The 25,455-nt window shown below is 37.1% G+C and overlaps 2 protein-coding genes and 1 long non-coding RNA gene across 3 annotated transcripts; all 3 read right to left on the bottom strand.

Moving 5' to 3' along the window:
- Positions 1-29: 29 nt before the first annotated feature.
- Positions 30-16,739, bottom strand: LOC120014092. The gene is made up of 22 exons (XM_038866017.1): positions 16,075-16,739; positions 15,461-15,523; positions 15,236-15,307; positions 14,998-15,105; positions 14,790-14,870; positions 14,542-14,595; positions 14,330-14,455; positions 13,788-13,877; positions 13,574-13,693; positions 13,333-13,467; positions 12,890-13,006; positions 12,449-12,505; positions 12,262-12,336; positions 11,726-11,791; positions 11,219-11,337; positions 8,435-8,684; positions 7,136-7,259; positions 5,228-5,559; positions 3,349-5,116; positions 2,432-2,679; positions 1,493-1,586; positions 30-440 (listed from the first exon to the last, which is right to left on the bottom strand). The coding sequence occupies exons 1-21, from the start codon at positions 16,258-16,260 to the stop codon at positions 1,551-1,553; spliced, it is 4,227 nt and encodes a 1,408-aa protein (XP_038721945.1). The 5' UTR covers positions 16,261-16,739; the 3' UTR covers positions 30-440; positions 1,493-1,550.
- A 2,740-nt stretch (positions 16,740-19,479) lies between these two features.
- On the bottom strand, positions 19,480-20,521 carry LOC120014820. Its single transcript, XM_038866894.1, has one exon. It carries the CDS (start codon positions 20,141-20,143, stop codon positions 19,838-19,840), a length of 306 nt encoding a protein of 101 aa, XP_038722822.1. The 5' UTR covers positions 20,144-20,521; the 3' UTR covers positions 19,480-19,837.
- Positions 20,522-23,289: 2,768 nt separating this feature from the next.
- Positions 23,290-25,404, bottom strand: LOC120014821. The gene is made up of 2 exons (XR_005471638.1): positions 25,306-25,404; positions 23,290-23,756 (listed from the first exon to the last, which is right to left on the bottom strand). It is a non-coding gene; the product is annotated as an uncharacterized LOC120014821 (long non-coding RNA).
- Between the last annotated feature and the right edge of the window lie 51 nt (positions 25,405-25,455).

Here is a 25,455-nt window from a genome sequence, read left to right as displayed (position 1 = left end):
TTCTGATTGCTAGAGAGAGAGCAACAAAATTACTAAACCACAAGTTCGGAATCTTACAATGAATATGTAACACTATAAGTTAATCAGTACAATAGTTCTAGTTCTATTAGGAAAAGCAAACTAGAGCTGCAGCAAGGATAAAATTTATCCGTCCTTGGCAATTTCTGTACTCTCATCACTGAGTGAAAAGTATTACTTGTAATTTTATGTTACTAAACAAGAAGTCCCTCAAAAAACATTAAAAAAATCAAGTATGTTGATGCTGAAGGGTAGCACGTCTAAATTTCAATGATGACATAATTTACCTCGACATTAAATAGTTAAAAAGCGGACAGGAGTTTAAAAGGCGAAAAGTGAGCCACAACTTCCACCAAGAGCAGTTCTCATAACAAAGAAGAACCATCTCGCAATGTGCTCTAAAGATTGATTTCCTTTTGATCCTGCACAATGTTGGCGTAAACCCCAATTATAATTACTCGCAAGTACAACATTTGGAGCATAGGCACCATCAAGGGAACAAGTTGGCAAGCCACATGGAAGTAAACTCTTGTACATTGGAAAAGAAAAATAAAAAATTCTTCTATGTACTAAGAAGAAGACAAATTCAAAGCCGTGATTTACTTGGACCAATGATGAAAGAACTAGGGCCAGTGACACTAGTCTGCGTCAGAAATTTGTCAGGATAGAAATGAAGAACTCAAAACTACTAGAAAAAACTAAAAAGAAATTTGAAAATACAAGAAAAAAGAGTAAAAAAGAACTCCCTGAACCACATCCCAAATTCCTGACTGCACAGGAACCCACAAGATTCTGTTACCGCAACAAAATTGTTAAAAAATGTTGCTATAATATTGTATTTTATGTAGACTCTTCATAAACCTTCTATGGAGTATGCACTATGACAACCATATAGAAAAAAGGGTTTCATACCATGTTGAGCAGGCAATATCCTAAATATTTTGAAGCAAACACATTTGACACATGTATCTAAGTGAGACTCAAGTATCACACACCAACTCTGTAGTGGACAGCACCCAGAAGAATAAAGGGCCTAAAACTACCTAAACATGTCAAAAAAATGATTGGGTTACACACTAAACCTAGTAAGCTGTGAACCCTAACTTAAGAACCAGCACCATTTCTTTTCGTGGGCAAGTTATTGGGGGAGGCAGGAGGTTTGAACTTTGAACCCGTGACCTCACGTCACGGGGGTTGGGTGGCTGCCAATTACCTAGGGTGGAAACCCTAACTTAAGGACCAGCACATACCATAGTAAATCAATGTGAATATGTGATTGTAATAAAGAGTTAAAAGCACTTGCATGGAGAAATCACATTCGCATGATGATGACTTGCAGAAGAGGAAGACAGAAACCTTTTTTAAAAAGCAGCATGCGCTTTCCTTTTACTATGGCAGAAGAATATCTTGAAAAAATATGCATATCCTCCCTTTGCAAAGTTAATAAAGTCATTTTGCCAATTATTGCAAGTACCTTCTATTGAGCTTGAATATTAATTATGTCCGTCGCTTTTTCTCATGGAGTGCTGTCATCAACTGTGTTTCTGATGAGGAGGCCTGTGGTCATCCTGCAAAAGGAAATCATGCAGATAAAAATAAAATGAGGAAATTAAAAGGACCTAAGGTGAACATCCTGTAAAAAGAAACTCATGCTGATCTACATAAAACGAAGAAAAGAAGGGGACATCATAACTTTGGATGATTGCAACAAAAAATTATGGATGGTAATAACTTTTTAAACATATAATCCATCATTCAAAAGCTGGGCAGGAAGGATGGCACTTTTTGTTTCAGCATTGGTACGTGTTAAGCATTGATCTAGACATATCAAACGAGATCCAAAATGTAAGAAACTAGCCACATGATTCCATCGAAACTACCATGATATAGGCTTGTTTGGCAGTGTGTGTGTATGTGTGTGTGTTTTTTTTTTTTGGGTACGAGGCAAGAATTTTTATTAAAAAGAAGCCATAACTGGTTGGATAATACCATGAGTCATGACAAAGCAATGACCTCTAAAATCATACAATATTAATAAACATAGACCTATCACCAAAAGCTTCGATATGTACCCTGAACAACTACAACGATAATGTTCAAGGATTAACAAAGACAACAATCCGAATAATTCACACTGTCATCAGAAATCAATCACGAGATTAGTAGCCAATACCTGATAAGGATCATCAGTTGTACAAATTTAGTAACTGCCATCAAGTTGTGATTTCTCAACTTAATAATGAATCAAGATATGCATACAAAATGCTACAATGATTTAACAGATGATATTCATTTGATATCCAACAAAAGAGAACTAGACAAGGAAAGAGCTGCTCAGAAAGCAAGACGAGGAAAACCAAGGTTACTATACAGGACATTAATAGAAGATATCTGGTTAATAGGGACAACAAACCTTGTACAAGGATGCAGCTGACTCAGATAGTACTGTCATAACTGGGATATGCCCTAGGGATCTCAAGGAATCCAGTGCATCCAAGGTCAGTTGCCATCCACAAAGTGCAACAGCATCAGTGCTGGGAACAGAGTTGCTGCAGCCAGCAGCAGCAACATTTCCATTCACCCAGGGGCAGAACTGGTTGTGATGGACAATTGGATCAAATTCTACAGGTTCTTCATAATTGCTTTCCCCTTTTGGTGGCCCTGTTTCATCCAATAATGTTTATAACATGTCAAAATAATGTATCAGAAGTAGGATATATAGATAACACTCATTTATAGTGCTTAGAATATTACGTGCCAATGGTTAAAAATGAAAACTACATGGAAGATGTTTTTCGTTTTCTTTTTTATGCCATTGGGAGAAGCAGAGATATGGGTCAAGAGGGCATGCAGATCTCTTCACTCTTCATGAGAGAGACTTAAACAAAAAATGGGGCAATGTCCTGCATAAACGCAAGGAACACAATGCACGATTATTTCATGCAGACCACCACTAAGCTGAACTGGTTCACCATCAGGCTAATATTACAGACATATTGAAATTCACAGAACACAATGTGTGATGCAAAGTTGATATGCATGCATACTAAAATTAAATGAATTACTGAATAGGAGAATCTTGTTACCCATTAAGAGGGAAGCATCAAAAAAGTGAAAATTTGAATGGGCAAAGTAATCAGTAAACTATGTCTTGAAGACTCCAATACCATATAAACACCATTTTTTTTTTCTGAAGCTTAAGCTAAAAAGAAGGTGAATCTTTCACCATTTTTTATGAGGCTTAAGCTTACTAGAGGTGAAACTTTCATTATTGGATTAATACTCCAACAATCATAACATTAGAGCAGCCAAACGGGTAAAATAAACTACCTCCATTTGCAGCTGCGTATTCTGATTGTAGGTATCCACAGTTATTGGTGGATGATGATTTTCCAGCTTTTGTAACCTCTTTGTTGGTTGTTTCATAACCAGAGTCAACCATGGCATTGCAGGAAAGAGAAGGATGAGCACTATTATCAAGGCCTAGCTTGCAGCTTTGACTTATCTTTTCACCACTCTCAACAGACTCTGCCTTGGCAAAACCATCAATATTAGAGCCACTATCAGCCCTTCTAACAGAACGAGACAACATTTCCTGGCTGTCGCCATGGGGATCTTCTTGGTTTGTTTCATCGGGAACAATTTCATCTATTAACCAAGGATCTGTCTGACCCTGATTTTCAGCATCATCCACTCTGGGTTCCAGATCACCAACAACACTATGTGCTCTATGCACAGAAGCATCAGCCCCATGAATTTCAGCTTCATGGCTAGCGCACATTCCAACACTTCCTCCACTGATTCCAAAACTAATCCCTTCTCTTCCTTGAGCCATCACAGTTCCAGCATTGAAAACTTCTTCACCGTCATTTGTACTACTAACACCCATTTCCCCAGGAACTAATTCAACAGGTGATCGAAAATCAGTGCTCTGCATAGCTTGGTTACTATAATTCAATTCTGATGTCTCATACACGTCCAGATTCCTATATGTACTGGAGGAAGGAAATTGAACATCAGCAACATCCCCAGGATAATTTTCAACACTATCCAAAGAGTCATCATTTTCACCATGATAGACTGTATCCATTGCAATAACAGAAGATGCCCGTGTAGAATCTCTTGCTGATGGGACTCCTATCAGATGGTCATTTCCCTGTCGGCTTGAACCAGCTTTGTTTCCATCTATATAAGTTCCAATACCCACCGAATGGCTAGGACCCGCGACAGAAGAGTCTCTTGCATATGCCGAACAGTAGGTATCAAAAATGTCAGATTCACGAGCACGTTTTGATGGCCCCGCTGGATACTGTCTGCCATCTGTAACTTCATCTCCATCACGATCAATTACAGTTCCTTCAACACTATCAGCCTGTTGCATCCTCAAATGTGGCCTATCATCCGAGCTGCCACCAATTTCAAGGCTTCGCTTACGGGAGCTGGGACCCCGAGACTCGTAGGAAGCTGCACGATTACCAACCCCACTGCCGGCAGGCTGGCCAATAATTAGGTACCTTCCCATGTGCACATCATCAGCATTCATGTCTGTTGCGGTCCTGTCAACCTGAGTAAAAGGTAGACACCCAGCCATTGTAAGATTTAAATCGACTGAGTTCTGCAACAATCTGCCCTCATATGTTGTTGCAACTTCATCACGGTCTTCAGTCTGTTCTTTGTCTGTAGTATCAGCATCAACCCAACCACTAATCCCACTGGCTGCACTTGCTCCACGTGTCAATCCCATTTTTTTGCTCGTCTCAGGAATATCAATATTGCTCGGAGCACAACGAGCGGGCCGAGGAACAGTTAAGAAATCCAATATTCTCACAGTAGCCCCACATAAACTACAGTCTAAAAGAGGCGATCTCTGTTCACATCTAGACTCCACAGCTAGTATTTTATTCTTTCCAGTGTCCTTTTTGGCTGAAGCAGACAGTGCATTCTTGCTTGATCCAGGATCCTGTGAAATACCAACCCGGACCAGGGTGGGGCCAACAGAACATCCATTTCTAGCAGACTGAGCAGAATGCTCTTCACAGTCTTGAACATTTGGAAGCCATCTTGGTTCCCATCCACACAGACTTATAAGTTTCTGGGCCTGCCAAAATGAATATATAAATGGCAAAATCCATTATCAGAAAGCACCTAAGCAGAATGATGAACCAATATGGCAATTAACAGATAGAACAAGCAAATAAATATATCTTACACATAAATAAATATAGAATGGGCCATCTCGACAGGTCTCCAGTTCTGACATGCCATTGGTTTTAAAATCAACTTCTCCAGTCTGAGACAGAAAGCGCTCCATCTGAGAGTCCTGTAAAACTCGCATCTGCTCAATTGCAGATGCAGCTATAATAGGAAGACATGGAAACTGTAGAAGTCCATCACATCTATCCTTATATCCCCCAATCAGTGCAGACTGAGGTGTTGGTGGGAATTGCACCAAGCTTTCAGGACAACTATTTCCTCTCCAAGGGCAGGTGACTTTATGCCCACAATCCAGCTGCTTGGCAAAGGCTTCACTGGCATTTTCAACTTTAACCAAGGACACAATTAATAAACTAAAGTAGTACGAGAAGGAAAAAAATGCTGAACCTTCACAGAAAGATTATGAACATATATCATCAAGACAAGCACAAATTTGGGGCAAATTAGCAATGATTTAAAACCAAACCAGAAGGGTCTGTTGAAAAGGGTAATAGGAAACTGAGTAGCTCCATTGGCCTGGCTCTTGATTGATCTAGGACTTGTTAAAATCATTGACACGGGAAAAAAAAGTAACTCAACTCTACATACTAGCTTATCAACTTGATATTGTTTCATTAATTTGAAATAATTGCCAAAATGGAGCAAATAACCTATTATTTTGACACTTTTCCTATTTTCTCTAATTTGTCATTGAATACCGTGATCATGATGTCATGAGGAAATCAATGGCTTAATCACTGTCGACTAAAATGTAAAAAACTAACAAGCTCCCAGTTTGCAGACTGCTCCAATCCTCCAAACATCACAAAATGGTAATAACACATGCATATCACGACCAGTGGTAGAATCAGTATCGGCATCCAGAAGATAAGCCTAAGTGCCTTCAATGCAACCAATGCTTGTTACATCACGCTCAATCTAGGTATTTTATTCAATTGAAAGCTTGATTGCGCTCTGTAACTCAAAGATGCAATGCAATGCAATGAACTCTAAACGTATGACATCTAGTGTTAGCCAATGGTACAACTAAACAATAAACAAATCTTCAAGCGAAAAAGACAATCAAGAAGTATTTGACAAGATGGTAACACACTAACACACTGAAACGGTTCTCAAAGAAAACAAATCACTTCATATTTTAGGCAACAACTGTGTCATAAAATTAAAGAACTGTTTAAACCAGATATACAAAGTTGACACCCCTCTCCCCCCTTCCAACTCATATACAATTATTTAATAACCAATCCAATATAATTAAGTCTATATTGCAAAGACCTGATTCTAAGATGCAAAATTAATAATTCTCATATTCGATACGTAGTACTCTCCTAAACATCATACTTCAGTTACCATCGAAACCAAAGATAGAACTACATCGATGTATATTCAACAAAAGTTTACTATTATAGTGTTCAATTACTTCTGTCAATTAAACTAACAGTTTTTTTTCTTAATTTAAATAACTACGAATAGGCGAGATTTGAAAATTTTAGAATTTAATAATTTTACGCTTCTTACCCATACCAAAAGAAAATTTCAGATGTTAACCTCTTTGCTACATGCAAAAGACAATAGACATGTAACAGAGGCACAATCTGAAGTTGCTATTCACATACACACACAAATAGTTTCCCTTATTTTACATTCCCTCCTCCCACGTATTTTATTGTTCTTTCATTTCTTTCATGTAGTATTGTAGTGTACTTAACAACAAATCCCAACAGTACCAATTCCTTTTTTCCAGGGTACACATCCTCATAGGCCATAGCTTTAGTCTACAGGTCTTTCATCACTTCCCTTAATCAAAATCACTTCACTGCTAGCTATGGAGTCAACAGTACAAAATTCTAGAAGCTCTCAGAGAGAGGGGTGAGATTAATGGACTCTGGTTAAAATTGCTAACCTTCAGCAAGGGTCCAGGATGGCAACAGAACAAAACTCAAATGTGCACCACATGATTCACAAGCAATTTTATCAGCATCCACATTCACCCAACCTATCTGAGCACAAGCCAATGAGCTGACAACCTGAAACAAAAAATAGCAATTACATGACTTCAACTAACTTGAGCTTATTGTGTTGGTATAAGTACAAGGTAAAACATTATGATAACACCATAACAGCATCAATCTAGTTCAAACTGGAACTGTTTGCTTAAAGGATACCAGTTATTTACCAATTCCTTGCTGGAGCATATTCCTACTAAACATGTTCGAGAGCATCACACTATGAAAGAACATGAGAAAACTTGCATCACCAAAACAACAAATTGCTTAATCTGCATCTTTTTATTTACTTTAATCCCCGCATTACACAATTCACTGAATTCAGCATTGTTTTTGGGATAGGAGGATATGGAACTAAAAGAATAGAGAATTGGCGAGTTGAAAATTTTCTTCTTGCTCATGACAATGTAGCAAAAGAAACAGCAACTTTCATGCCCTGACCAACAGCTGAAGCAGAATCCAAAGCAACGTAGCATGTGTTTGGGGATTCAGACTTGCCCAAGTGGAAAGCTCGCCAGATTGCCCTTACTCTCTCATCTATGACCAATATATCTAATATTACTTAATAAATGGATGTTCTCATGTCCGTGTCTTTGTTTTCTTTGCAGCTCATTTATTACTATTTGTTTTTCTTTCCAACAAACTAGTATTTCATTTACTTTCTGGAAAATTAGTAATTACTAATTTGACATATACTTTTTAGCATTTTTAGTTAATTCTTGTCAAATTTTGGAAATTTTGTTTTTAATATTATTTAGCTGTCATGGTCTCACCAGTCTTAACAGATGATCCCAACCAACATTGAATTGGTGACCCTGGGTCCAATCAGCCTTTTGGTTCACAGAGCAGTGCCAGATTCAGACAGTTCAGAAGAGGCTGGTTAAGGCTTCAGCATCTAGACAAGAACAACAAATGTGCAAAATACACCACAAACATCTACGGTCACGGACATAGTTCATTTCACAACAGAAAAGAATCCCTGATAAATTTAGCAAGCAAATAAAATTCTGTACCTGATCAATTTAGCTATGTATTACGACTCAATGAGTAAAATCATTTGATTTGAAACTGTATTATTTATAATTCCCAAAAGGAAAGAGAATCTCACACAATGAAGATGTATATTTTTTTCCACAGCAATCACAATATATAAATTACCAACACATAGTACACGGAAAGCAAATAAAATTCCGTACCTTTGGCTTTCCAAACCAATTCAAAGGCTTGAAGGTGGACAAACGCCTCAACAGATCCCCTCTTTCCCAGGGCCTGCAGGAAGGTCTTGATGATCCAAGTGCAGAACCACCAACGCTTGTGCTCCTGGAAGTCCATGGTGGTTGAGAACCAACACAAGAGAAAGAGGTTGCCTTAGAGGTATGTCCATGACCAGACCAATCTATACTGCCAATATTTGTAGGGAGAGCAGGTGAGGATGCCCCAGCAGAACTGATAATAAACAACACATGCAAAAGATTACTTCTTTTTTTCTTTTTTTTTTTGCAATGAAAGTATGAAACACAGGCAAAGCATTACAATCCAAAATTACTCTTGAAGTAGAAGAAAAATATTTCTTTGAGAATTCAGATATTTCCATCGAGTATATCAATTAACCAAAGTTCCTAAGACAATGTACTTATTTGCTTAGCATAAAGCTTCTATTATGTTTTCAAATACATACATAACATTGCCCGTCCTCAAGCTCAAATAAAGAGGAGGGTCATGGTCAGCAACCAAGGTAAATCTTTGACAAAACTTATCAAATGAATACATTAGAAAACATATTTTTCTTATGGATTCATGTCTAATGAATTCATGTAACTAGTCCAAACAGTTCGAGACAAAATCTTACGTGACGATGATGATTTTCAAGTAGGTACACAACATAAAACCTTCTAAATGCAATTGAATTCACCCATTTCAAATCTAATGGATTTACACCAATTTAATCTCAAGGATCACTTCTCCTGTTTCACAAGATTCAATTGGAAATAGTTTTCAATTGTCAATTACAATTCAGCACTCGTGAATTGATTGTCAATGCAAGCATTTCAACTTGAAGCTCAAAACATCAGTGTGAACAGCTAATAATATGAAAGAAAGCTAAAGCAAAGACAACATGAGACTTCAAACAGTTGCAAATTATCTTTTTGTGCCGCCTAGGGATCACATGTTCAATTGCTGAAACATTCTTTCCCCATATTTAACAGATGGGACTAAAATAAAGCTCTAATGTATGTTACAGGTCCTTCATAATCAAAAAATTGATACTTCCAAATCCAGACCCTCTTAAAGAAACATGTCTGACCACCAAAACTAAACTGAACTAGAAAGATCCAAATTCATCCCATTAACCAAAGAACCCGAGTCTGCTATGAATAAATTATGATCGAAAAAAGAAAAGAGGGAAGCAAAAACTCTTTGCCACAATTTTAGCAACCAAATACTTTGTGCATGCAAGTTTGAAAATACAAAAGTAGCGGCTCAACTAAGTCCTTCAAAGAAATAAAAGTCAAATTCAATTTTAATATCTATAGTGAATTTTGCCTATGATATCCCAGAAAGAAATATCCTACTACGTGAGGTACTAGTACACAGAGCTGACTCCCAGCTCTCTCCCTCCACAATTTAAAAAGCTATCAAAAGCACATCAATGTCATATACCAAACACCCAAAACCCCACCTTAACACCCAAAATTCCAAACGACCCGACAAAATACTAATGTAAAACCCTAGTTTCAACACATCCACGATAAGCGACCATTACAATCCTAAATTGAGATCAATAACGATAATAGGTGTGAGAAACAAGGGTGGTTTGGTACCTCGCAGCCGGGGTAGGATCCAAGGTCCCGCCAGAGCTGATGACTTCTTCTCTCATGTTCTTCAATGAGTGAAGATTTCGAGGAGGAAAAGAAACGGGCGTGTGTACCACGTAGTTTTGATTTTATTGCGAGTGCGCATAACATTGGGTAAAAAACACGCTTGTTTTTAATTTTCTTGTCTGGTGCGGTTGACAACTTGACATAATTGGATATGGGATTCTGGGTCAAGGACCCGGTTCGCTAGATGCTGGAATATCCGATCCGATCCGACAAGGGTTTGAAATTATTAAGTTTAGAGTATTGAAAAAGTGTGTCTTAAAAGCACTTCTTAAAGATTCACTATAGCGAATCATAGTATGTCATATGAGATTAACGTTATTTGACTTAATTTTTTAAACTTAAGATACATATCCTTTTTAGATTTCAATACACTTTTTTCATCCTTATCTAGTGTCCTAAGGGCATACATTATCAAAATTTCTGAGATTGATAAAAACTTGAGAAGGGATCTCACTTTTGTACAATATAAATATACTCATGGTAGTTAAGAGATTGACATATTGTCACATTGAATCCCATTCCACATGGTAAACCTCAAATACGCGATATAATCTGCCACGACATGTAAAACACAGCTTCCCTTGACTTAGTTTGGCCCTAACAAAGGCCTAATTTGGTGTGATACTTGTTTTTATCAAAACACTTGGGGTAATTATTAGAAGGAGAAAAAAAAAGGCATTCGGGTAATTGTTAAGAGGACTAGAGGAGAAAGAAAAAGAAGAAACTTGGAATTAAAACAGCACAGAGACAGAGGGGGAAAGAGAGCTAGCCGTCACAAATGACTTCCAAACTGGAGAACAAATCAATGAAATGTAAATGTAAATCTTTGTTGTCAAATGGTATTAAGTTATAAACCTTTTTCACAAGAAAATGTAACCAATGAAAACAAACCCAAGTCACCTCCCATGAAAAAGGAAAACAAAATAAAATCCAAGCTACATATGAAGAAGATGAAAAAGCAACTAAGAACCTTTATCCAATATGTTACATAACAATCAAGATACAACACGCGGGCTCGATAACAATCTTTTGGATATGTGAATGTGATCATGTTTGAGGATGCTCCAAAAAGCCCCAATGCGAATTATGCAGCTGTACCTGTCAACCAAAAGGACAACGAATAATGTTCTGATGCCCCCTATTACAACGCCCACAAACGTAAAAAGGGTAAACCCCCATAAGGCCCTACAGTGGGTAGGATCGGGGACATGATGTACCTAATGATCAATCCCAATCGTTCTGCAAATTAGTAAAATGATCAATCCCAAAAGTCAGATTGATTTAAAACACTCCATGGAAAAGAAATCTAGAAGCCATTAATTGTATAACTAGCAAAGATACATAAATGTAAGTGCCACTATAATGACGAGATATATTTTTCTCATCAGATCAAAAATGACGAAAGAACAAAACTATTACAATATCCCTAACGGCAAAGTCATGATATGGTTTGAAAATTCATTTGCTGGTCTACTACCGCATATTAAGGTATTTGTTTGAATAAAAAAGTTTTTCATTGAAAGGAAACCATTAAACAAATAGCATTTACTACTAAAAAAATATAGATGTACTTGGTAATGAACACTAACCATCCTTGCCACATTATTCTTTTGTTTCATCGGCTGATTTCCAAACAATATCCTTCAGCCCCGTTGAGAGGTTACTGTAGAACTGTAATCCAACAGTTCAAATCTTAGAGGACCATACAGGGAAAAAAAAAAAACTAATAAAAAACAAAACATTCGGTTACGGGAAATAATTCAAGGATCATCCATGATTGCTAGACCGAAAGCATATAAAGTACTTTGGTCAAACTCCTGAGCCCCTAAGCTGAATCCAGAAAGCAGAACAAACTAGGCTTCACCCAACCCCCAAGTCGTTTATTTACCAAACCCCAAAACACCAAGTATATAAATTGTCTCTTTGAAGAAGAAAATTCATTAGGGAGCACCAAAATGGTGCAGCCCGAGCAAAGAGACCAAATTTTTTTTTTTTAAAAAGACCACAACAAGTCAGCTAGGCTGAAAATTAGAATACCCCTTGTCTCGTATACGAGCATCTATCCAATGAAGGACAGGGAGATGGAGACTTAGTCGCACAGGAAAGAATTTCATACCTTAAAAAACTTAAATGCCACTTACCTTGTGAAATTCCAGTGTATCTCCTGCAGACTTGCGAAGCTCAACCATGTAAAGGGAAGGGGCCACCTGAAAAATCTGCAAGGAAAGGAATTATGTTGAAACATAGTTCAATTCTTCAAAATAACCCACATCCACTTTCTTTTACATTGTTTATGGATTTCATAAGACAAAGGTGAAGAGAACATACTTCTGTTGCAACTGATAAATGACCTTTACGTCCAGTTTTCTCCCCCTGAAGCTTCATCTAATAAGATTGACAAGACAGGCAGTTTTATTATACATGGAAGAGTAACTTGAGATTTGATTACTAGCCATATACTTGGGATTACTCGTATATGCATACGCAATCAGGAACCATTTCAATTATGAGAGCAATAAACGAAAATAGGTTATCCCAGAAATCTTTTCATTTCAGTAGGTAAGCAACAAGAGGAAAGAAATAAAAATATCAAAAGTTGTGAGCACAAAAAGACTAAATTCTTCGCATAGCATCATTCCTTTTGGTCTTAAATTAAGTTTCTAACAACTAACAAGAATATATTCCTTTAATCCATCAACAAGGTACTAGAAGAAAAAAGGCCAAAAAACAGTGAATCTAAGATGGATAGAGAGAGAGATTGTGGTGAACCTTGAAGTTGTTTTTCTTTACATCAAAGCCCAAAGGCACTGCAGCTTCCTCAATTTTTGAGATTATTTCATTTGCAGGACGTTTGGATGTGAATCTTGTCTCCCGTTTAACAAGTCCCTATTTAGAAATGCAAATGTCAACCATAAGTTTCATGCCAATAAAAGTGTCGTATATAGAGAAGTGGGTGCTAAAACTATAAAATTTGTAAGTTTAAAGAGAATATCTCAAACACTGTGATTCAAAAAAATATCAGGTTCTAAGGTTAAAGTTCAAAACTCCTTTTCATCAATGAGTAGAATTAACATAGCATGCAATACCAACAATGCAACTTGAATGTATTGTGCGCTAGAGCTGAATGGCTAAAAATATTCATGGAGCCAATTGACCAGATTCTGACAAAATAACGATATTTGCTTGGCAGAGATAATGAGAACAATACACACCATTTGCTTCTCAAATAGACTACTGAGGTTGAGGCCCTGAGATGTGGAGATGAGCTCAAAGGCATTCATAGTCACAGGGGCAATGGGGCCTATAGGCCCTTCTTCTCGCCTTTCTACAACAAGGTTTCCAGAGTCCTGTTAACCAAGATGGACATCAGATATAAACCCACAACTTGGTGTACAACCACAAGTATCAAAATTGGGTTGCAATCATAATAAAAATCAGACACAATAATCTTACTCCTGATTCATTGAAGATAGCATTCACATCATCGAGACTAACATCTGCTTGTTCAAAAGTAGGTGGTTTATATCCTTTCTTAAACCACTCATTCTCTATAACCTCCGCAATTGTAATCCGCTATTTCATACATCAGTAAATATGGTAAATTCACAAGAAATAGAAGTACTCAAAAAAAATACTCATCATCTTTTCAGTGAAGGAAAATGCATACTGTCACTGGATTAGGGTCCAAAATTCTTTTGATTAGTTTCTTTGCGCTTGATGAGAGCCAAGGAGGACATGTGAAGTCGGCCTTATTTATCTGCAAGGGTGCAACCACATAATATATATTGCAGATGTGAGCACTTTATCTTTCAGAATGGTATCTTAACCAACATCTTTAGACGGGAAAAGAAAAGAAACAATCAGTTGATTGCTTTTCTTTTCTTTACTGTTATTTAGTGAACGAATAAATTAATAAACAAAAATGCAAAAACACGGTGAAGCCTTAAAGAGGGGAGACTTCAGGATGGCCACTCAATTCTGTCAACAAAAAATATGTTGACCAAGTAGGCAAGTCCTTATTGTAAAAAATATACTGACCAACTAGGCATGTTCTTATTTGAAAAAAATATATTCGTTTCATTTTTCTAAGGATAATTATTTTTGGCAGAGAAAAAAACAACGGTAACAGTAAATAAATCATGCGTGCATAAAGAAGTTGCAAATTACTTGGCAAAATTAAAATACCGACAGAAGGAAAGATACTATTACCTTTTTATATAACGCCATGAGATTATTGTCTTCAAAAGGCAAGTAACCTGCCATTAGGACATAAAGAATCACCCCGCATGACCACAGATCTGCCTTGGCTCCATCATAGCCTTTATTGTTTATCACCTTGAAAGTTATAAACATTGTAAGAGAAGGACAGGTAAAGAATTTACTGGTAAAGGAACAGTTTTCTTAATCAAAAGTTAATATACCTCAGGAGCAACATAATTTGGCGTTCCACATGTTGTATGAAGTAGTCCATCTTCCTAGATATGAAGATAATAAATCATGAAGCCTTAATAACCAAGTTATGTGTATCAGCCTGGTAATTCACCAAAGCAGTGCAGTAGGTGAAGAGCAAAACAGAAGTGGGTGATAGGCATTTAAAGTTTTATCTATTTTCACTAGATTATTTAATATTATAACATAACTAAATCTTGGCTTGTTGGAGTATACTCACTCGAACTTGCTGAGGTAGTGCACTCAACCCAAAATCTGAGACTTTAAGAACTTCGTTAGCATCCAGTAGCAAATTTTCTGGCTGTAATTCATAAACCAATCCACAACAATACTTCACTTTAACAAACGGATAAGAAGTATTCCATCAGCTTTACTGGTATCATTCATTATAAGCAAAGGAATTAGAAGAAAAGTAGTAAATGTTACACCTTCAAGTCCCTATGGAATACACCTCTGCTATGGCAATAATCAACAGCACAAATAAGCTGCTGAAAATACTTTCTTGCTTCATCTTCTTTCAACCTCCCTTTACTTGCCTAGCCCCAGAAACACAGTACAAAACTCAGCAGAAGATATGGCTCCATTAAGTGATCAAGCACAATAATTTAGACATAGGAATTCCCATTTAGATATAGCAATTCCAGACAATAACTTGATTCAACTTACAATTTTGTCAAAAAGTTCCCCACCAGTCACAAATTCAAGAACAATGTATATTTTTGTCTTGCTGGCCATCACCTGCACCAAGAAAGCTGCTGGAAGTCACTGAAAATGTAGAAGTAACCCCAAAAGTGTTTATTGATATTTATTCTTTCGGGCCACGCAAAAGAAATGAAATTTAGAGCCACCACAATGCAAAGAAATAGCAGCAATCAACAATGGCCTTCTAACCTCATACATGCGAATGACATTTGGATGCCTAATCAGTTTCATGGTTGAAATCTCACGTTTAATCTGCAAAGGGCCAAAGAAAATAACAATAGGACATTCAGTGAAGTGAAAATGCTAAGCCTTTTAATGTCGATCACGAATGAAGTAAATTTTATAAAAATTTAAATATAAACAGTAAAATAAAGATGATCCAAATACAAAGAAAACAAAATCAAGTAAACTAAATATTATGTGATTCCAGTTGACCGAAACAAATAATAGTGTGCAAATAAATTCAGTCAAGTCCTTAAATTATTTAACCTACCTTTCCTTGAAAGACAAACCACACCCTATTTTCCCAAAGCAACCAAACAGCATGACATCAATTACATAGAACTTTAACTTCAAATAGAATCATTGTACACTTAGTGGAAAAGCATCTAGTTCAAAAACACTAATCACAAAACATATTGATCAGTATATTCTTAGTTCCAATAAAAGGCGAATTACAAGGAAAATCACAATTCAAATTTGTTTTTATTCTTATTCCCTCGACGAAATTAAAAGCTCTCCTGATCATTCAAAATTTTCTGAATCGCTAATAAAGCGATTAGAGTCATCAAACAGCGAATTACCTGAGCGATCATCTTGTGCTTGAGGAGTTTCTCTTTATCGAGAATCTTAATTGCGACATGCTCTCCGGTATTGCAGTTGCGAGCGAATTTGACCTTAGCGAAGGTCCCTTCTCCCAGTGTCTTTCCCAGCTCGTACTTCCCCACCCTTGTCCTGCTCCCTGTGTTATTGCTCGAACGAGACGCCATTACTGATCAATTCCTCTCAAATCTTCGCTTTATTATATCTGTTATTTGCAATCCCTATCTATCAAGACCTCTTCTTCTTGCACGGCTGCCATACCTGTGACTTGGTTACCCTCATCTTCACAACCAAAATTCCGTTCCAACTTCCAAACTTATACAAATCAAGAGCTTCTACCAAAAATTAGGAAACAAAATCAAGATTGGTCGATTAAAGGACACTCCGCGTGCGACGACCGAGCGATCTTGACCGTCGACTCACAAAAGCACCCCATAAAGTCGGAGAAACCAATGGACGCGAAATCTGCGATGAAAATGGAAAGTTTTTTGTCGTATAAATATTAGTAATTGACTTTAGGGTTTCCTTTTTCTTTCTTTCTTTCTTAAAGTGCAGAGATCTCGATTGAGATTAGATTCGTTCGAGAGAAGCAGAAGCAGAAGGAGATCTGGAGATTTGTGTTCCTTATGATTAAATTTTGAAGAGTTTTATAACCCTGAGGACTCCAATCACATGGGACATGATTAGTTGGTAACACATTTTTTAAATGATTTTCTGTTATTTACACTCTCTTTTTTGTTTTGGACGGCGAAAACATGAATAGTCTCCAAATACGATGCATGTGGTGACGTGTTGTGCACGTGTTTTATAATTTTATTACTTTGAGGTTTGTAACCTGAAAAGTTTGAAAATAGAAATTTCAATGGTTTGGACCCAGCTATGATTTTGTGGTTTGGATTTAATTAGGTTCATAGTGCACCGGACCAACGATATTTTTCTTTTATGCCCGTGTTAATCCTTGTTCATGTATCGTAACACCCGAGTTTCAATGCAACGCTTTGCACGTAATGAGAATGGGAGGTAGCCTCAATGAATTTATCATTTTAATTCATATTCATAGGTTTGGTAAGATTTTAAACTACTTGTCGACCTAGCACAATTATCTTCTTTTTATCTGAATTTTGGATTGAGTTACATGTATTTCTATCTATGTTTGCTTGTTGAAATTAAAATCACATGATTATCTCATCAAAAATACCCTTTTTGTATTAAAAAAAACCTCTATATGAGCTAGGTCTTCATTTATTTGCAATTTGTCCAATCACTTGGGTGAAACCTATGGCAATGTTTTTTGTTTAGGATGGTTAAGATAAATAATTAGTATACATAATTTATATGTGCAATAGTGTATTGACAAAGTAGGTAGTTGATATCAAGAAAGGCAATATAACCTAAAAATGGTGTTAGCCCTTTAAAATATTTATTGAGCAAAGACTAAGAGAAATGACTTTTGAATGTGTGATATTATTATATATCCCTAAACAATAAAAAAATTTCAATTATTGGCACTTGAAAAACAAGTAGGTTGTTAAATTATGCCAAATAAATAATTGCAATAAAACAATTTAACAGATGAATTTTAATTAACATATAAGTTCGCAATTCTTTGCCTTCTCGTGTATCATTCTCTAAGGAACGGTTGGGAAAGATTTGTCTTGATTTGAATTTGATTTGACTCGATTTGGATTCGAAATCAATTTAACTTGAATCAAATTTAATGCTACTTTGATTCGAAGTGTATTTGATCTCTGTTTAAAGACGTTAACTTGAACTTTATATCGAAGAGGCATCAATCTGATTTGATGCCTTAGAAGCGTTGATTTGATTTAGCGTTTTAAAAGTGTTAGCTTTGTCTTTTTGCTTTTGATTTGACCTAGCACCTTGAAGATTTTGATTTGATCTGTATGTTTTTTATTTGATCTAGACACCGCCAACTTAATTTGAAAGGCTGATTGAGACTTCATACAGATTTGACTTAGGAGGCTACAGAGACTTTATGCCTATTTGATTTGGGAAGCTACAAAGACTTCCTTTTATATTTGATTTGGAGACTGCGGGACTTCACTGACCATATGGAATAAACTTATTCGAAGATAGTTTATTACTTCTTGACCAAATGGAAGGAACTTGCTTCAATAGAATTTATTACTTGACGACGGCTACTCTTTGGGGCGACTTCTTGGCGGAAGCCTCCCACTTAGCTACAACTCCTCCTTCTTGGTGGCCTCCTCGGAGGCGGTTATTCATTGGCGATGACTCCTGCTGGGCAGCAGCTCCTTCTGCTTGGTGGCGGCATCTGCTCTTTGGCAGCTCTAAGAACTTGAGAGAAAACTTGAGGCCATTTAGAGAAATTTACTGGAGTTCATTGTTTGTGGCTACAAAATAACTGCAGAACCTGATAAATTTACAGCATGCGGGCTTGGCCTCATATTAGAAGCCCGAGGTCCTGGATCGAATGAAAGATTTAGCCCAATATGAAAATTGGTTCAAAACCAAAGTGAAGGCCCAAGGAATCTTGGGTTTCCAGCTCGGCCCACTTTCTTTCTCCCTCTCCGAATTCAAAACCCTGGCTTAGGAGAGAGCAGCACTGAAGCATACAGTGAGAGGAGAGAAGAAGGAGAAAGCCATTTTTGCCATGGATGAGCAGCCCTGCCGACGTAGACCAACTCGAGGAACGCCCTCTTCATATCATCCCTTACCTTGATCCCAGGTACCGGACTCGATCCCTCTGAAACGTATGCTAAGTCTTCTTCTGTGTGTACACATTTTTGTGGAGCATTCCAGTATGCTATTTTGAATTGAATTTCTTCGTTCTACGTGAATTTAGGGATTGTGTGATAAATTTTACCGCTGTAATGTTCGGAATATTGTAATGAGAGAGTGGAGGACTAGTCCAGGTTCAGTATGGAATTGGATTAGAGATTTAGGGGTATGTATGAACTCGGATTGCTGAAATTCAGCTAAATTTCGATATGTATGCTCTAAGGTTAATGGAACTTTAATCAAACCAGGAACAAAAAGGGAAACTTTAAAGGAAAAAAGGTTGTTCTGTGGGGGATCGGGGTTCGCTGCTATTTTATAAAAACCCCCAAAAATACAAATTTATGAGCCTACAATCTGAACAATTCAAATGTATGCTTGTGCCATGCCTTCTTTTTCAGAATACTAACATTCACTCTGAAGAACGGATTTTCTTTTTCAGAATGGTTCATCATCCTTTTGAAATCTAGGTTTAATGTACGCCTTTCAATATACTACACGAATGTTAGAAGAAATTTTCTTTTTGTATAGTGAACTTATCTATAATAGAAGAAAACAGCTAGAGCTTAAAAACATGTTGGCTGCTAAAAGAACTCACTGCTCAGAATTATCTCCGCATTGGATTCTTCAGAATCACCCAATCCTCCATAGTGCTCATTTCAGTTGTTTAATATACAAGACAGACTTAATGGTGAAATATGGCAATGCTAAATAGCCAACTTTCAATTTATTGGTTTAGTACATATTTTTTTTGAAGGATTATTGGCTTAGTACATATGCATGAGATAACATCATACTCTCTCCTTCCATCTCTCAGTTTCCTGCACAAAAACCTTTTACAGACTCGCTGAAAAACTGGAAAAAAAAAAGAGAGAGGAGAAAGTACAACAAAAAACAGAACTGCTGCATCTTAGATATATATGCTGGTCTGGAGGAGGCTACTCAATTTCCTGAGTTGGAATTCGCAACTCAAGGGCAGGGCTTTTAGCTTGCAAAGATGAAGAAGGAAGTTTGAACGTCTTTGAAGAAGTGCCTGGAGTGGCTTGCATCAGCAGCAGCATCATCTACAATGGAAGTAATAGTAGGAGTACTAGCACTGACAGATGAGGAAGGAGAAAGGGAAGAAGGTGATTTAGGAGATGAAGCCAGGCTATCATTTCCGTAAGTACCAACATCTCTGTCCTCCTCATTGATTGTATCTAACACCTTAGAGGCCCTGCTCCTCATCACAGTAACATATTGTGGTGGTGCGACCTCTGTAATGAACCTTGCTATGCGCGAAGTCGCCATTTTACTCTTTCCTTGTTAATTTTTTAGAAAAAATGTTAAAAAACAGAAGGAACCCCAAGAAGTAGAAAGGCTTTGTAAAGTTCCGAGTAGAGACTGATGGATTATGGATGAACACAAGCTACGAGCACTATTTATAAGGGGACGGTTCGGTGTAGATTGAGTGATTAGTGGTAATCAAAGTCAAATACTCGCTTTTGGTATTAATTGCGCAGGCTTGATGGGTCCAATATGATTTTGGCATGTGTCATAGCTTCTGTGGAAAAAATAAGATCTTTATCTCGATTTGGTTTTTGTCTCGTTCCATCTATAGCTTCCATTTTTGCACTTTTGGTAGCCTAATACGGCCTAACCAGGAGAAGCCCATGTAGATGTTGGATGCAAATGCTGTTGTCTGACTTGCTAGTTACCTTGTTTACAGGGTACTCTTAAAAGTGTTTGGTCTGAAGCAACAGTGATGCTTAGCTAATGAGAAATTTCTTCACAGCAAAAGATAACTAAAGTTTGGGAGTAGTCGTAATGTAAAGTTGTCTGTGTGCAAACTTGTAGCCTCTTATCCAAGGCATGAACAGTTGCAGTAGACGTAGTCATAATGTAAACAAGGTCCACACTGATCAGTTCGTTGCAAGTTCTAGTATTTCAAATCAATTTGAAATCTTCTTTTCACAGAAAATGGGAATTTTCTTTGTTGTTAATGGCTTTATGCTTTAATTTTCCACATGGGGAGCCATCAGCCGACGATACGTCGTGGGTTTTCTGTATTTGGATAAATATTGTGAGCATTCACATAACATGTTCCGTGTCAATTAGGACGCAGAAGCAGAACAGGTTGCCTAAATTAGGTTTGAGACCTTTTTTTTTCACAAGTCAAGTCACCTTTAATTAGCAAATAGAGTTGACAGTCCAAGAAATGACAAAGCAAAAAGGAAAAAGCATCATCTGTCACTGCCGTGGGGATGGATTGTAGGAATATTGAGACATGAGAGTAGAGCAGGGGCATTATAGTGGCTCCAAATCCTGCATTTAATTCATAAAGGGCACTACAGCTCATCTCATGTAATGTCATCATTTTCATTTTCTACCACCCTATCAACTTTCAATACTAATCTTACACCCAAGCATTTGCTAACCAAGTTTTTGCTATTCAAGGGACGTCTCTCATTTAGGCCCAGTAACTTTGTTAATGTGAGAGTGTAGGTTTTGATTATAAGTCACATAATCCCAATCCACAGATCGGTGTGGGATTATAATGATGAGATGCCATATCGATTAAGAAATGAAAGAGAGGTTAGTAAATAAAGAGTTTCAACAACTTAATCTAATAAGATTGATTTTTTTTGAATTAAGCGAGGACGTTGGGCCTAAAGGAATAAATTTGTGCGGGTCTTGATCCATAGCGGACAATATCTTAATGTGTTTGGCTTGTGGATGCTGCAAATCTATCCAGAGTCTAACCCAACTTCTCCAAAGGTGAAAGGTCTTTATCATACCGTCTTCACACACCCCCGTACTTGTAGGTTGGGTTATGTCAGATCCAATAAGTAGAGTAGAGGGCATGTCCAAGTGGATCAAGAGTTAACTCCTTGAAATCCGAGCCCAACACACCAATGATATTGTACTCTTTGGGTTGATCGGATCACTATGGATACATCGAGCCAGCAAGATTTTGATCTTCATGGGTAGTCTCTCCACGGTACTTAGGCCCAAAAACGCTTTTCTTAATGTGAGAGAGTCCAAACTTTGCTTATAAGGCACTCGATTGAGTTATACCATATTGATGTGAGATTATAGGCTTGAGATATACCATATTGATGTGAGATTATAGGCTTGAGAAAGTTATTGACATGTTTGGGAGAAGGTTGAATTAGTTAGCGAGTGTTTAGGTTGCCAAATTAGCAAATACTAGCACACAATCAATCTAAATGACACATTCTTAAATGGGCCGCATTAGTAGTTATATTGGGCTATCATGTACTGTAGAGTCCATACTCCTATTGGGCCACAATCATGTGTGATGCTTCAGTAACACCTTCCTGATCGGCCCATTCAGGATAAAGATTGTTCCGTTTTTCTTGTATGCCGTTCCATGCCATTTGCCCATTTTCAGTGAATCATACGGTTTAGGTGTTTACTTGTATGCCGTTGGAGTCAAACAACAAGATTGTTAGCTGTTTTTTGCTTTTTCTAATCTTTAGACTAGACTAATTCAAATGTCTCATGTTGGCCTATTTGTCTGCCTTTGATTGTTCAGCAGGTGCCAACCCATTCCTTACCATTTTTTTTCTATTCATAACTATTTGTCCATGTATAAAACTCTCTGCATCTTGTCATTCTCAAGAACCCAAATCAGCTACCAAATTAAACACCAAGCTCATACTCTTCCTCTTCTGCTACATTTCTTCTTCAATCACAGGGACCCTAATTGTGAACAGTGGAGAATATATATATATATATACATATATCATGAGATACATGACAATTTGTGCAGAAGTTGCACCTCCACAAGTCATATCCTACAAGAGATGCTCAAGCTCACCCAAGTTGGAGACCATTGTTGAAGAAGCAGCACCTGATCAAAACCTTAATCATCAGCTTGTTCTGACTTCTAAGAGGGCGGTGTTCTTGTTTCCTGTTTTGTTTTCTTTCGTCTCTTATCTTCTATTGTGTAGATTTGCTCCTTGATGCATTCCTACACTACTTTATTTCCTCCATAACAATTCTCTTGTATTTATCTCCCATGAAATCAAATTTCTTTTCAGATTTGTAAATTAACCTTCAATGCCACATTCTTTCTTAAATTATAAATAATATGACCCTTTGAATTATGGAAGAATTAGTTTTTGATGACTTGATTATTCTAACTAAAGAATTGAAATCATAACTAGTAGCAATGGTGTTTCATGGAGTTATCTAGTCAAATTGAGCATGTATATAAAGATTTCTAATAACACCTTCCCCTGAAAGAAAATAAACCACAACCTTGCAACAAATGAGGGATAAGGTATCTTCCTATTTTCAACTTTTGACCAATAATTGTTTATGATTCTTCAAAACAATTAAGAGCTTAAAAACTATGGCAGGAGATAAGAAATTTGGCAATTCACTTTCATCTTCAACAATGATTGTTCCATAAAGAAGAAAGAAAGACAGAAATATTTGATTGTAGTATATAATGTACAAAAATCAATGTGTCTCAAAAGATGTATAATCAAAATCCTCTTGCATGTTGACATGTACTCCTCCTCCCATAAATATTAAATACAAGGGCTGAACCAATTTTGGTATTATCTTGAGCAGGTCCATTCAAATCTTCTGATATGAACAAAAGCTTCTGATATTGCAATATATACAAATCTCAGGCCAAATCTTTGAATGTCAAGAAATACAATAACAAAGACAAGACACAAGGCAGAAGATACAACACCCTCTTTGGCACAACAACTTCATCATTGCTTTCACATCCTTCCTCAAAAATGGTCTCCAACTTCGGAAATCTTGAAGATCTTTGGTGAGATATGAGAAGGGTTGGTGCAAATGAATTCATCATGTGATCACTTGATGAAACTACTCTTTGCGTTTGCCTTGGCCTTACAGGTCTCTCCATAATAAAGCTCCCCTGAAAAAAATGGGTTTTAGGAGAGGAAGATATCTATGCAAGAAGATTGGGGAATGGGAGAGGCTTAATGGGTTGGAGAGAAACAAAAGGTAAACATGTATATATATATAGAGTTGGTTTGAGATAGGTTTGACTGCAGCAAATATGGGGAAAAAAAAGAAAAGAAAAGAAAAGAAAGTTCTTGGAAGTTAGTTGGTAATCTCATACAAGTTGAATTCCAAGATTAGTCCAATTGATGGAAGGTTCTATGAAAACTTATTTTAAGACAGAAATGTTAGGGATCTAGATGGCTACAGCCGCCATGCCCCTGTCATTCTTTGAAATTTCTCATCTTATAGTTTAGATATATTGTTGCCATGTCAGCCGTAAAATTTCAAAGAATAACAGAGGATCCTGATCCGTAGTGCAAGGTCGCACGAGCATATCAAATACAAGAACAGCAAAATTACACCTCTTGAGCTGATCTGTTTCACAATAAGAATCGACCATGCAATCTTTGGAGAAGACAGATTCTCTCCTAAGAGTTGATGGGTACTACATAAAATTTCACTAGGAAAAAATGGATATGGTTTAATAATAATTTATTAGGCTACCAAATGGGCCAAGCTATGGATATGTAACATCTAATTTGCCTAAGTAGGAGGTAACATAGGTGCTTCTATGCCACAAAGGTCAGTGGTCTATCCATGATCTTGAATTGGGACTCAGAACTCTGGATAGTATTAGGAAAGCAAAAGTGGGGCAGAAATATGATTCCGCTTTAGAGGTTTCAAAGTGGGTGTAAAGAAAATGCAAAGAAAGTCCAGCTCAAATGGAGTCTAGTCGTTCTTCAGAGGAGGACCCTCAGTCAACCACTACATGATGGCTATAGTCATACACCAGGCTTTTATGGTTTGTTTTTTCTAATCTACAAGTAACAAGAACAACAAATTACACTATATCTGGTGGAGCTGCATTCAATGTCAGTATCACATTCTCTTCCTAACTAACAATGTCAGTAAGGAACGGTTCCACCACCCACCTCTTTATCTCTTCCATAACATGGAAATTCTACAGAGTAAGGTCACCTTTTCAACTAGGAAAGCTTTTCATGTTCCAGGATAAATAGCTTGTATCCCCATAAGGACTGCAAACTTATTCCCAAATTTTTTCTTAGAGTAACAATTTTTTTTCCCAGTAATGAGAGGGTGAAAATTTCCATCTCGAAGAAAGCATACAGTCAAAGCTAGTGAGTTAACTAAACTGTCAAAATTTTCCGTTCCTCAGATTTAAATTTCAAGACTTTTTCTCTTGAAGCATCATGTCTCTGCAAGAAAGCAGATTACAGAGCCTTAAACCGAAGTAAAACACAATGCTAGTGTTCATGCTTTTAACATCTTTTGTCGCATTTCCTCGAGTACCAAACGGACAATTCAAATCACAAAGAGAAGAAAATAAAAATACCAGCAACAGCACTGAATTCGCATCCAGAATTACAAAGAAAGCAAAATACAGTCATCGAAGATCGAAGCTACAACAAGCGAGAGGGGTAATTCATGTATATAATTACCTTGATATCGAAGAAAGGATCGATCGGCAAAAGAATGGAACTGTTAGGGCTTTAGAAGCTTCTGAAATTGCAATCGAAACTGTAGAATTTAAGTCGGCCTGATTCAAGTCAGTTGGGCCGAACAAGGCCTGGATATTCTGGCAAGCCGTT

This window comes from Tripterygium wilfordii, chromosome 14 (assembly GCF_013401445.1).
Source record: "Tripterygium wilfordii isolate XIE 37 chromosome 14, ASM1340144v1, whole genome shotgun sequence".
Taxonomy (NCBI): Eukaryota; Viridiplantae; Streptophyta; class Magnoliopsida; order Celastrales; family Celastraceae; genus Tripterygium; species Tripterygium wilfordii.
This window is presented reverse-complemented; position numbering and strand designations above follow the sequence as displayed.